We start from the raw sequence: 12913 nt of genomic DNA on the forward strand, positions 1-12913 counted from the left end.
CAGATACGTCTCGCATCGCAGCTCTTTGTTTATGGAGCTTGGGTCATTCGGCTGAGGTTTAAGTTGAGGTTGAGGTTGAGGCGTAGCCGCTGCTTGCAATTTTATTGCAAATTGTTTTCAACCAAAACCTATTTTTTTTTTTTGCTTTTCTTTTTCTTTTGCGGTCATGCAAAATGCAGAGCATGCCCTCAAACGTGGCGAGGCGTTTGCAACCAACTGGCATTTGGCTATAAAACAAAATGTTGCTGCAGTGGCCGCCAGCCTGGCTCAGGGCCTACACAATGGTTGGTTCATTGGTCGGTTGATGGGTGTGCGGGGCGAGCCCATAGCCCGTAGTCCGTACCCTGTAGCCCGTAGTCCGTACCCTGTAGCCCGTAAGTGGCAGCATACCATACGTGACGTGACACGTGATGTTACCTCGCAACTTTAAACATGATTTTGGCGTGAGGGCGTGGTATGTGCATAACTGAAAGAGTTTTCAGTGTATACCATGTGAGAAGAGCCAAACAATAAGAAGAGAATGTTATCAAATATTTTAAAGTTTCTACACAGATTTTGTATTCTCTTAAGCAATATTTTTAGCTGTCCCGCTGCCTTAAAGGTAGTCGTGACCTCTTCCTAAACAAACTACTAAAGTAAATAACAGATAATAAATTTGATCAAATATTGCTGCTACAATAGGCGGCGCTATCAATTTTATATAAACTTTCTAAACGATATCTATGTATGTGATATATTCGGAACTTATTTAAAGCGATCAATATTGTTTAACATCAAATGGTATTTATTAAGTAAAACTTTTTATCTTTTGCTATTTTTGGCGATACCACTAGGCGACATTAGTAGAGAGTCTAAAATATAATCTTTTTATATTTGATATATCATAATAAATATCACGTGTGTCATTCGATGCTATTACTTTAAAAATACAGCTACTCTTCGATTATGCAAAGTATGCAAGTAAATATATATGTATGTATACATAGAAAACAACCTTATCATTCTTGACATTTATCAAAAACTAGTTCATTGCTTTCACTAGCCCTACTCCCCGCTTTAAACTCTTTCGCAGCTTATTCAAAATTCCAAATGTTTTCTGCCTTGCTTCCTACGCATACACAAAATAGTATTTATTGAAATGCAAGCCATGCATACATGTACATATATGTATACATACACATGCCAAAAACAATGCGGAGATTTACACGTGCATACAGTCACACACATACTCATATGCATATTTATGGGAAGAGAGTTTTGTAGTATTTGAACGTATTGTTATGTGTAGGCACACAGTATATTATATAAATATGTGTCCAATGCTACATGCATACATACATACGTACATATGTGCAATTAATTTGGCACACATTGTCGCATAATTAATTTTCGTCTTTATTCTTGTTTTCTATTTATTTTGGTCGTCGTCGACGCAGTCGCCACTGCGGCAATTGAGTAAATCCGTGGCAATTGGCAATTATACAAAATTTCGCGCATAGACAATTGCAAGTTCCACCGCAGACAGACGTAAATAGATTGTAAGCACTGTCTGTGTGTGTGCTAGGTTAGGGTTGACACATTTGCTGCGCTCGGTGAAAGTGCCAAAGTGCGAAAGAGAGCAAAGGTAAATCGGGCTGTGATTGATGAGAATGGTAGACTCCAATGATGTGCCCACTGACAGGCAACAAATGATTCATCTGTCACACGCACACACACACCACGCACGCCCACATGCCAAAGGTTCTGTGAACTTTAAATGTGAAGAGCATTTTCAGTTGAATGGAGAGCTTTAAGCGACATGCATGCTAATAAATAACTGTTCTGCTACTCACCGAACGCAACAAAAAAGAGGGAATGCGTCTCTCTATATCTGTGCCTGTATGTGAGGCCTCGTAAAACTATTAAAGCGCCGTCGGCGTCACAGTTGACTGCGCTAATGGCAATGCGCCTTATGATATTTACCGTAAACCACATATGAACACATTATCCATGAGACCTGCAGGTGTCACAACATTGTGCGCGGACACACACAAACATACATATGCATGTATGTATGTATGTTCTTATATGTACAAGGAATCACCGTTGCGAGCATACCATAACAAATCCCGCGGTACAAATCCACATAACTTCAAACGTTGCCGACGTCGACGTCGACGTCGTTTATTTGTATAAAATTAGTTTATGACGCGCTAAAACAAAAGGCGAACAAACACTTACACACACACACGAACAGACGCTGCCTTTAAACAGACACTTAAAAAGTGCTTTGTGCGCCAAAGTTTATTATTTTAATAATTCATTATATTTTGGCGGCTCTTTGACGTAGAGCAACAAAAACGGCCAAACCGACTGCACCGTGTGAATCAAGCATGGCAACTATTTTAACCAAATGTTTAACCACGAATTTACACGAGAAAAAATTATAATAATAATAAAACACACAACTCAAATGCATGCCATGCCAACAATTTGTTTATAATTGTTGCCATTGTTGTTGCTCCAACATGTGTGTGCGTTATTAATTGCAATAAATGATGCCAAGCGTAGGCGTTGATTTCTGTTGTTTTTGTGGCTTGGGCATTTATGCGTAACGTACCATTCAAAAACTGCACACCAGCGCCATCTAGCAGATTTGCGGATAGCAGTAGTTTGGCGCACTCTGTTATCGATATTAATCTATTTTAAACTGTTATTATTCTCTTTGATTTTTATTTTGCGCTACATTTTATTTAAATATTAAAAGGAATTAAAATTAATTTTATTAATATTATTTTTACGCGCTATTCAAACTACATCACCTTCTAGCTATAATACGAATCCGAAATGTATTTGAACGAGAATTAAATTTAATAGATCATTAAAAAATATAAAAATGTATTCATCATATATATAATAAACTTTATTTAATTTACAATTCTTAAATGCAATATTATATCAATTTAATATGTGACAGGGAGCTACATCCTCAATTTCTTGGCCATCCAGCGTTTTTATTTGACATTCACAAAGAAAATGCACAATTTTACGCTCCGCCTGCCTTCGTTGTTCCACATTCAGGCCATCCAGCAGCATTTGGACCTTGTTTAGCAGGCTCTTTGATGTCTGGGCGGGTGTATTATTAACTGCCTGTTGCAGGGCTTGGAGGCAATCCTTCGACTGTTGCAATACGGTCTCCATATTTGAGATAACCGTGCCCATTAACTTTTCAGCTGTGGGTAAAGCTGGATCCTCCTCTCTGCAGGAAGCTGAAGGATCAGAGATTGATGCATCTGTTAGATTTGTCTCTGCAGCTGTTTCCTGCTCCTCTCCAACTAGCTGCTGATGATGTGGCTGTTGCTGTTCCGGTTCCAGTGATTCTGTTTGTTCCAACAAATCCTGCTCGTCGAGAACAAACTCCATATGCGTTTTGTGGTCCGCCTCGTTCAGCACCTCGAAAGCCTGTTGATGCTCATACTGCAGCTCCTCATCCTCCTCCAGTTCCTCCTCCTCCAGTTCCTCCTCCTCCAGCTCCTCATCCTGGTCATTATCTGTGCTATAAGGATAGTCTGCGCCCCAAATGAGATTCGTTACCCTCTTATCCGTTTGCTCTTGTCCTTGAGCCACCTTTGGTGGTCTTCCCCGTTTCTTGATATTTTCGATGATCAGCGGCACTCCCTTGCGAAAGTGCCGACCCAGAAAGAGCAGATCATTGAAATATCTCCAGGTAATCGGCGCCGATTGATTTATCTGGTGATTGCGATATTCGCGTGCAAAGCGATCTCGCAGCTTTTTCCAGCGATTATAGCAGAGTTCTTCTAAAAAAGAATATTTATAGTAATAAAGAAGTCTCGCCAAATACCCTTCAGCTTACCTGAAACGCCCAGGCTCTCAGAGATCGCTCGCCAGGCATCATTTTTCGCTGATAAATTCTTGGATATTCTTATTTTATGCCTATCATAGAGCACGGGATGAAGTTTGACCAGCTCAATGAGCTGCTGGCAAAGCTCAATATCCTCTGCATTCTCTACGTAATCCTCCTCCCGCTGCTTCTTCTCATGATCCTCCAGTCGCGTGCGTCGCGGCTTTCGATGTCGCGGCTCGAATTTCATTGCATCCAAATTTTCATGCTTCACCAAACCATGTTTGTAGTGATCCTTGAGGAAGAGCAGACGTGGAAACATATCCCAATAGGTGGGACTGTCTGGATTCTCCTGGAACCGACGAAACTCCTTGCCGAAGCGATCTCGAATGCTCTTCCAACGGGTGATGCAGGCTCGTTCGCTGGCTCCCAGTTTTAGGGAAATGGTTTTCCACGCTGCATCCTTGTTGGCTGCATTCTTGGCACTACGTGCACTGTCCTTATCATAAAGTATTGGATACTTTTCTATTAATTTAATCAACTCAACGTCATCCATTTATTTGTTTTTCTTAGCCAAACACTAAAATAACAAAAGACTGACTTCATTTATTTACTGTTTACAACTCTGCTTAGGCCAGGGCTGCGTGCCCCTATCGATATATGTACGCATATCGAGCACATAATTTCGATATTTATATCGCTAAGCCGTTCGCTTCGGCTGGCCACACACAAGTGCCAAGTACCTGGCCACATGGATACGCGTATTGCACATTTCTGCTACTTTTACAATAAATGAATAATTGCAATTAGTGAAAATTATAGCTGCAGTGGACAATAAACTGCAGAGCAAAAGAATCATCACACCCACACGTCGTAACTGAAGTGTGAACATTGTAAAAGAAAATTGCTGAGGCAGCAAGCGTGATTGTGTGTGTGTTGGAATTTGCAAGTGTGTGTGCGCCCGGAGATCAGCCAAAAAAAGCCGACAGTAAACGCTGCGCCCATTTTTTGTTGTTGATTCATTAAATACGCTACACGCTCATACACAAACACACACACACATTTATATACATATAAATATACCAAGGCTTGTGTGTATGTATATATGTTGTTTTTTCTTCATATGTGTGCACGTATGAATGCCTGTGTGTTAGTGAGTTGGAGCAGCCAGTCCAGCAATCTCCCCCATAATAAGTAACAGTGTCTCTCACACCAACACCAACAAACGCGTTCGCAGCAGCGACTGCGACAACGGCAGAAGCAGCAGAGGCGGCAGCAGCAGCAGAAAAGAAACAGTTACCGCACGAAAGAGCGCCGCATTCGTAGCCGGAGCGGCAAAAGCAACGTCATAAATTTGTCATCGCTTTTTGGTTATTCGCTAATTAAGCACAGTTTAATTTAATATCGAAAAAGAAAACAAACACACATTAAATCAAGATGATATTGCTGGAAATCAATAATCGCATCATCGAGGAAACGCTCCTGGTTAAATACCGCAATGCACTAGCTGGGTGAGTCGTCTATTCCTATATCTCGTTCGCTCTAACTGTAAAAGTGCCCCCATTTTCTATTTTATTTTTATCTATTTTCTTGCCTTATGCCTGTGTTATCAATTCTCGCTCCGATTATCAGCATATTTTACTCGCACATACGCTCATTGGAGAGCCTTAAAAATCGGGTGTAGTTCAAACTTGACGTACACTCATGCACTCGAATCAGTGTGCATGTGAGCGTATGTGTTAGTGTATGAGTAAGTGACTATGCTCCCATCACCCGCAGCTAACAACACAGTATTTATTGAGTTATTTGAGCTCGTTTATCGCATCATAATGCATAATCCCCCCTGTTATATGTTATACACCTCTCTCCCACATACGCACGAGCACAAATAACAAATGCACTTGAGTCATCGCCGGAGTCTCGAAAGGGTACCGACTGCCACAGCAAAACAAAACACTCAATGCTGCTGAGTCTGTTATACTCCGTGGAGTCAAAGTGGCATATTCCGAGATTTCCTCTCGATCTGTGTCTCAAATACTCCCAAATTAAGCCAAAGACGAACGGCATCCTGTTTAATTAATCATATTATTACAGATGACTTGTGTTCGTGTACACCTAACCTAATCTGTTATATTCTGTGGAGTCAAAGTGGCATATTCCGGGATTTCCTCTCGATCTGTGTCTCAAATACTCCCAAATAAACCCAAAGACGAACGGCATCCTGCTTAGTTAATCATATTAAAACAGATGACTTGTGTTCGTGTACAATACCTTAAATCCGTTATACTCCGTGGAGTCAAAGTGGCATATTCGGGGATTTCCTCTCGATCTGTGTCTCAAATACTCCCAAATTACCCAAAGACGAACGGCATCCTGCTTAATCCTTCATATTAACGCAGATGACTTGTGTTCGTGTACAATACTGTTATACTGTGGAACCATATTAGCATATTCCGGGATATATTTTCACGATCTGTGTCTGACATACTCTCTTATAAACACAAACACAAACGCAAACTATTAAGATCCGATTCAAAAACTTTCATTAATCATACACTATTTATATTTTGAGTATTATCAGCTAGGCATGCGTTTGATAAGATATTGAATGAAAGGAATTGTTTATTAATGTATTATTACAATTCTGTTAAATTTTTATTGCAGACTAAAACCGGAATCGATAGATATATTAATAGCGGATTTCGACAGTGTTTTATATCATATTTCCAATGTGAATGGTGATAAAACGAAAGTGCGGGTGAGTCTTACAATTGATTTTAATTTAGTAATTTACTATTACTTTTGAATAACGAAAACATATTTTACAAATGAATAGATAAGCATTTCGCTTAAGTTCTACAAACAGCTGCAGGAACATGGAGCCGACGAGTTGCTGAAGCGGGAATATGGAAGTCTGTTAACTGAGACAGAAAAAGGTACGAAAAGCTATTTAGGTACAATAATGTAAATCGAAATTAAATGTCTTTAATTTGTTTTTAGGTTACAATGTTTCTGTACTTATTAATCTTGAGGATATACCCTCCGACTGGGAGCAGATTGCAAAGAGAATTGGACTGCTAAAACGCAATTGTTTCGCCTCTGTATTCGAGAAATATTTTGACTTCCAGGAACAGGGCGAAGAGACCCAAAAGCGAGCAGTCATTAACTACCGCAACGATGAGACGCTGTGAGCAGTATATGTAATATAACTAAAGACTATAGTTTAGTTAATCTAGCCTTTATCGATAGTTATGTGGAGGCAAAGCCTGATCGTGTCACCGTAGTGTTCAGCACCATTTTCAGGGACGAGGACGATGTGATCATTGGCAAAGTATTTATGCAGGAATTGAGGGAAGGACGACGTGCATCGCATACAGCGCCACAAGTGCTCTTCTCGCATCGCGAACCACCTCTGGAGCTGGCTAATAGCGATGCCCGGGTGGGCGATAACATTGGATATGTTACATTCGGTACGTAGCTCCTCCACTGGCTGATCTCCCGATCTAAAGCCCATGGAGTCAAAGTGGCATATTTTGGAATATAATTTACGATTTGCGTCTCAAATGCTCCAAAATCAATTTATAGACGAACGGCATCCTGCTTAGTTAATCATATTAAAACAGATGACTTGTGTTCGTGTACAATACCTTAAATCTGTTATATTCTGTGGAGTCAAAGTGGCATATTCTGGGATTACCTCTCGATCTGTGTCTCAAATACTCCCAAATAAACCCAAAGACGAACGGCATCCTGCTTAATTCTTCATATTAAAACAGATGACTTGTGTTCGTGTACACCTAACCTAATCTGTTATATTCTGTGGAGTCAAAGTGGCATATTCCGAGATTTCCTCTCGATCTGTGTCTCAAATACTCCCAAATAAACCCAAAGACGAACGGCATCCTGCTTAATTCTTCATATTAAAACAGATGACTTGTGTTCGTGTACACCTAACCTAATCTGTTATATTCTGTGGAGTCAAAGTGGCATATTCCGAGATTTCCTCTCGATCTGTGTCTCAAATACTCCCAAATAAACCCAAAGACGAACGGCATCCTGCTTAATTCTTCATATTAATGCAGATGACTTGTGTTCGTGTACAATTGTTTTAATCTCTATTCTCATCTGACAAAACCTATTATATACCCTTAAGCTTAATCCATTATAATTTAACCAGCAAATTATATTCGGTTTATTTTGCAGTGCTATTCCCTCGACATACCAACAAGGAGACGCGGGATAATACTATCAATTTAATACACATGTTCCGAGACTATTTGCATTATCACATTAAGGTTCGTATCAGATCAGAATATAAACTCTAATATATATATTAATACATTCCCACTCTATAACAGTGTTCAAAGGCGTATATTCATTCCCGCATGCGCGCAAAAACGTCAGACTTCCTTAAGGTGCTAAACCGTGCAAGGCCCGAATCGAAGACTACGGAAAAGAAGACTATAACGTGAGCTATATAACAGTTATAACAGACTGCTTTATTACAATATTAATAATACTCTTTATTTATAGGGGGAGAACATTCATACGCAAAGAATGATGCGCTCAGTATAATTAGTTGTTTTTATATAAAAATATGAAAATAAAAAAAGTGTACTAAAAAAAAAAAACAAAAAGAATTGAGAAAAACAACTGAATTTTGGCAAATGAAAGCAAATGTTTCCAAAACTAAATGGTGAAAACAAACCCAAACAGTAAACAGAAATTAAAAGAAAGTATTCCAAGAGAGCTAACTCTAAGCCGGAGCAAGTTAATGAACAATAAAACAAAATAACAATATAATAGTTATGCGTTAAATAATTTAAATTGTGTGTATTTGTCGAGTCAGTAAGTGGTACAGAATCAAGTGTGAGTTAATTTGTTACAGTCATCGCTGAAAGTCAGCGTACATACATACATTATGTATATCAAACACTAAACAATTGTCAAACAGTAACATTTTTATAACTAATTGCCTAATAAATGTAAGTGAAAGAGTCAAGTCGCAAACAAAAGCAAAAATCAATCTGTTAATGTCGCAATTGTCGTAATGCTGCCCAAAATCAGACAACCCCACTAGCCTGTATATGTAGAGAATTAAACAAGAGAAAAAAGAACAAAAATACTAAAAATAAAAACTTTGATACTTTAATAAATCCAATTTAAAATTTAAAAAAGAATAATAGAAATATTTTGTTTCAATTAAAAGCGATAAAACCGAAATGCAATAAAATTGACAAAGTAAAATGCTGGATTAGTTTTGTTATAATTGTATGGTTTATAGTAGTATATATATATAGATGAGTATAAGAGTTTTGTATAACAAATCAGATCTTAAATTTAACATTCTGCTTCTCGTTCATGCTCTCCACACTGGCCTGCAAGTTCAGATAGTCACTCTGAATACGCGCACAGACTGCAATAGAGAGTGAACAGGTCGAGAATGAATATATATCTAAATATATATATTTATAAATACTTATGCATAATACTTATGCAGTTAGAGCTACTTACATTGGCAGTGCCTTTGTTATAATAATTATTATTGCATTATAAATGTATTCCAAGGGTTTTCATGTGCTTTTGGTGAAATGTTGCATATGAGAAATTTACAGAGAGAGAGATAGAGAGGCCTAGGGATCATCATATTGCTCCAATTTGATATAAGCAAGTGCTGCGTGATAGAAAAGTGACAGAAGTGAGTGTTATTTATATAGTTCAGTTCAGTTAAGTAGACACCGAAAGCTTTTTCAATAGATATTTGTATATGGATCAAGTTAATAAGGGTTTCTATGATTATATACATATTTATCCTATCGTCTATCCTCGATAGGTATTTTTTATATTTTCTAATACTATTTTAATTTAAAAAACAATAGAAATGTATTTTATATTATGTTTTGTGAACAAAAAAAGTTATTGACTTTTTAATTGTTTATTTAATAGAGCTTTAGCTGTACGTATAATTGAAACTAGCGTGCACTATGTAGGCTTAGACAAGCTGAAGGCATCGTTTATCATATTTTACGAGTAACATACATACACACCCACATACATACACACACATGCGTAAGTCTACGAAACACAAAAAGAAGAATACTAGAAAAAACTTGAAAAAAAAAATTTATATGAAAAAGGGCTTGGCATTCGCATTCGGGTGACAATGGAATAGAAACTGGGGCAAATAATCCACAAAAATTGTTTATTTTGATGTGACTCCATATACATTTAAATATACTTATATGCACTTTATGTAAATCTTACCTTTCTGCAGATCCATATCATCCATTTCGGAGTTTTTAATCTGTTGCAATTTCTCGCGAAACTTTTTGGTAATTTGTTTGCGTTGATAATCGGCTTCGATTTCCTGTTTGGTGCGCGGTATGCGGAATCGAATGCAGCAACAGACCATGATCACTGCAAAGATACCCTGTACTTTAGCACAGACTTGCACATATGCAAGCGTGAACAGAGAAACACTCACTAATACTCATTAATATGCCCAGGACTGCGGCTATGATGTGCCATCGTCGAAAGCCGCCAATGGTAATTTTTTCCAGCCACGCTTCCTTGGGATCAATATCAAAGATATCTGTATCATCGTCCATATTCGATTTCTATTTATTTATTCGCTTGTTTCTGGAGTAGCCGCAATTTCACGTCTGGTTGCTTGGCCTGGCCAATTCGAACTGTTCATTTCATTTAGCCACACTCAATATTTCTTGGACTAAACTGGGTGCTAAAAGTATACAAACAAATGAGCGAGCCTTTGGGCTAGGACTAATCGCGACCCACCCCGTATGGAATGTGTAGGTTAGCAGTGTAGAAAAGCAAACAAATAAAGCTGATGGAAGCAGAACTTGGAAGATTCTTAAATATCCTAGAAATATTCCACTTACATATAACTGAAATTATGCAGTAACACTTGAATTTGAGATATACAGAGCACACCCTGCATATTGAAAGTGTAGCGTAAAAGTATTAAATAATAACTATAAGTAAAAGTTCTTGATTTGAAAATTAATGAGTCGATTCTAAAGTCCAATATAAATTTTACTTATTTAATTTAAGAAAAAAACGAGCTCATTTGAATACCAAGTTCAGACGTAGACCACATTTCAAGTCCATATACCCCATTAGATGTGTTGCCAATTCATACTTCATAGTACTGCTAGATATTTCTTAAACAATGTTATCCATTTTGAAGGGGACATAGGACGCCTCACCAGAACTGGGTGTGGTTGTTAAAACTAAAGCACACCGTTAGCCGCGTGCCACCACAGCAGGACAAAGTAATTTTGCATACTACTAGCTAACAGATAGCCAAGGGAGAGAGCGAGAGAGACTTTATAAGTAGCGACCGTAACCCCAACAGGAGACAACATGCATATGGTTAGTTACAAGAGGGCGCCACATGCTGGGCACACCCAGTAGACCAGCTAGTAGCTAGGAGCTACCAGCAGCTAGCAGGACTCGCCCCCAAACTAGTTTGTTAGATATTTAATTTGTTGACTTTTTGCCAGCTATGAAAACGACAATGGAGCAGAAGACCGGAGGAGAAGAGGCCCGACTGGGTGTCAGCCTAATGACTGTGGCATTTACTTTCTCTCTCTCTCACTCATCCTTTCGCTCGTTGCGTGTTTGTCGCGGGCGTTAAACATTATGTGATTGCAATTACACATATTGAATTGATAGATGACCTTTACTAATAATGAAAATAAGCTAGGCAGTGATAAAAGATAAATAAATATATACAAATATATAGTAGAATATATTTATTAAATAAATTCCAAGAGCAATGTTATTTCCATAAAAATAAATATTTAGAGAAAAAATTATTGAATTCATGTTTCATTAATTTTGTTTACATTTGCTCCACTGTGCCCTGCCCCAATGACCTAAAATAAAACAAATATGAATGCTCTATGTAAAAACGCTAACGTAACGTAACACACTTTAAACACACGACTTTACGTTGCCTTACGTAAAATCCAATGTGGCAACGCCGCAGTATTCACAATGAACACGCTGCCAGACTCGCCCAATCGTGCGCCTGTGCACAGAGCAGTGTTACCGTTAAAAACGAACGAGTTGCAGTGCACGCACACTCACACACACACACAGATTCATATATAGGCGATGCCACACACATGGCAACTTTCATTGAGGCACTCATTCAACAAAAATATATGCTTATCCTTGCCACAGCGCTGCTCAGTTTCAGTTGAGGCTCTCGTTCGGTGGCACACACGCTGGGCTCGTCGCAGGCCAATAAGAATTCAAATAAGAGTAACATACAATTCATAAAATCACAAGAGAAAGAAGAAGAAAATAACTCTATTTAATACAGTATAAAAAGTTTAAGCCGAAAAAAAAAACAGATCATTAGCAGAAACTGCAATTGCGGTAGTCGTTCCATTGTACGTATTCGTAACGGGCGTGTGTGTGCCTGTGCGTGTGTGTGCGTGCGTGAGTGTGAGTAAATGAGCATGTGTGTGTGTTGAGTACATAATAGGGCCATGGAGTTTTATTGAAAAACGAAGCAAGAAAGAAAAAACGTTATTGCCTCACATAGAGCAATATATACATATACATCCATACATATATGTATAGGCAATATCAGCAAATCTCAGAGGCCACACACACACACACTGAGAGTGGAAAAACTTTTATCGTTGGCCATGTGGGCAAAGCCAGAGCGAAAAATCAAAGAAAATTGCTTTCTGCTAAATTGTGTAAATAAAGCATATATAAAATAAAAATTAGAAAAAAAGTTTATATTTATATATATATAAATATATATATTTAGAGCCAGCAACAACAACACCCGACCTCCACAATTTCGCAAAGGTGTGGGAGCGTGTGCGAAAAAAAGAGCAGAAAAAAGGACGAAGCGAAGGCAACGCGCGCGCGCCTTCACTGTGTGAGTGTAAAATGCGTGGGTGTGTGTGAAAGGTGTAAAAAATGTACATTTTGTGAATTGGCCATATAAAAAAAAAACGAAAAGGAAAAAATACAAGAGCAGAAAGAAGAGAAAACGAGTAACGAGTGTAACCGAAACATAACAACAAC

The 12913-nt window shown here is 38.3% G+C and overlaps 3 protein-coding genes across 4 annotated transcripts; 1 reads left to right on the forward strand and 2 right to left on the reverse strand.

Moving 5' to 3' along the window:
• Nucleotides 1-2878: 2878 nt before the first annotated feature.
• On the reverse strand, nucleotides 2879-4496 carry LOC108658880 (uncharacterized). Its single transcript, XM_018111530.3, has 2 exons — nucleotides 3854-4496; nucleotides 2879-3797 (listed from the first exon to the last, which is right to left on the reverse strand). Exons 1-2 carry the CDS (start codon nucleotides 4395-4397, stop codon nucleotides 2938-2940), a joined length of 1404 nt encoding a protein of 467 aa, XP_017967019.2. The 5' UTR covers nucleotides 4398-4496; the 3' UTR covers nucleotides 2879-2937.
• A 67-nt stretch (nucleotides 4497-4563) lies between these two features.
• Nucleotides 4564-9018, forward strand: Arpc2 (Actin-related protein 2/3 complex, subunit 2). Its single transcript, XM_089257217.1, has 8 exons — nucleotides 4564-5352; nucleotides 6506-6599; nucleotides 6678-6777; nucleotides 6842-7028; nucleotides 7091-7311; nucleotides 8045-8136; nucleotides 8200-8309; nucleotides 8375-9018. Exons 1-8 carry the CDS (start codon nucleotides 5279-5281, stop codon nucleotides 8400-8402), a joined length of 906 nt encoding a protein of 301 aa, XP_089113343.1. The 5' UTR covers nucleotides 4564-5278; the 3' UTR covers nucleotides 8403-9018.
• Nucleotides 9019-9100: 82 nt separating this feature from the next.
• LOC115562681 (transmembrane inner ear expressed protein) lies at nucleotides 9101-10738 on the reverse strand. 2 transcript variants are annotated; one of them, XR_003980213.2, is made up of 4 exons: nucleotides 10326-10738; nucleotides 10106-10258; nucleotides 9356-9515; nucleotides 9118-9257 (listed from the first exon to the last, which is right to left on the reverse strand). XR_003980213.2 is itself a non-coding variant. In XM_030384634.2 (3 exons), exons 1-3 carry the CDS (start codon nucleotides 10447-10449, stop codon nucleotides 9169-9171), a joined length of 366 nt encoding a protein of 121 aa, XP_030240494.1. In that variant the 5' UTR covers nucleotides 10450-10738; the 3' UTR covers nucleotides 9101-9168. The 2 variants fall into 2 exon arrangements, 1 of the variants encoding a protein (XP_030240494.1); XM_030384634.2 differs by lacking the exon at nucleotides 9356-9515 and having other exon boundaries at nucleotides 9101-9257.
• Between the last annotated feature and the right edge of the window lie 2175 nt (nucleotides 10739-12913).

This window comes from Drosophila navojoa, chromosome 3 (genome assembly GCF_054131105.1).
Source record: "Drosophila navojoa isolate 15081-1374.11 chromosome 3, UAZ_NAV_1.0, whole genome shotgun sequence".
In the NCBI taxonomy this organism is placed as follows: Eukaryota; Metazoa; Arthropoda; class Insecta; order Diptera; family Drosophilidae; genus Drosophila; species Drosophila navojoa.

Bases quoted from the DNA above. Each gene is read 5' to 3' on its own strand.
- LOC108658880 (XM_018111530.3), bottom strand. From the start codon at position 4,397: ATGGATGACGTTGAGTTGATTAAATTAATAGAAAAGTATCCAATACTT. The intron at 3,798-3,853 runs GTAAGCTGAAGG...ATTCTTTTTTAG, and splicing joins TGAGAGCCTGGGCGTTTCAG to AAGAACTCTGCTATAATCGC.
- Arpc2 (XM_089257217.1), top strand. From the start codon at position 5,279: ATGATATTGCTGGAAATCAATAATCGCATCATCGAGGAAACGCTCCTG. The intron at 6,600-6,677 runs GTGAGTCTTACA...ACAAATGAATAG, and splicing joins GTGATAAAACGAAAGTGCGG to ATAAGCATTTCGCTTAAGTT. The intron at 7,312-8,044 runs GTACGTAGCTCC...TTTATTTTGCAG, and splicing joins CATTGGATATGTTACATTCG to TGCTATTCCCTCGACATACC.
- LOC115562681 (XM_030384634.2), bottom strand. From the start codon at position 10,449: ATGGACGATGATACAGATATCTTTGATATTGATCCCAAGGAAGCGTGG. The intron at 10,259-10,325 runs GTGAGTGTTTCT...GTATCTTTGCAG, and splicing joins GGGCATATTAATGAGTATTA to TGATCATGGTCTGTTGCTGC. The intron at 9,258-10,105 runs GTAAGATTTACA...TCTCTATTGCAG, and splicing joins TGATATGGATCTGCAGAAAG to TCTGTGCGCGTATTCAGAGT.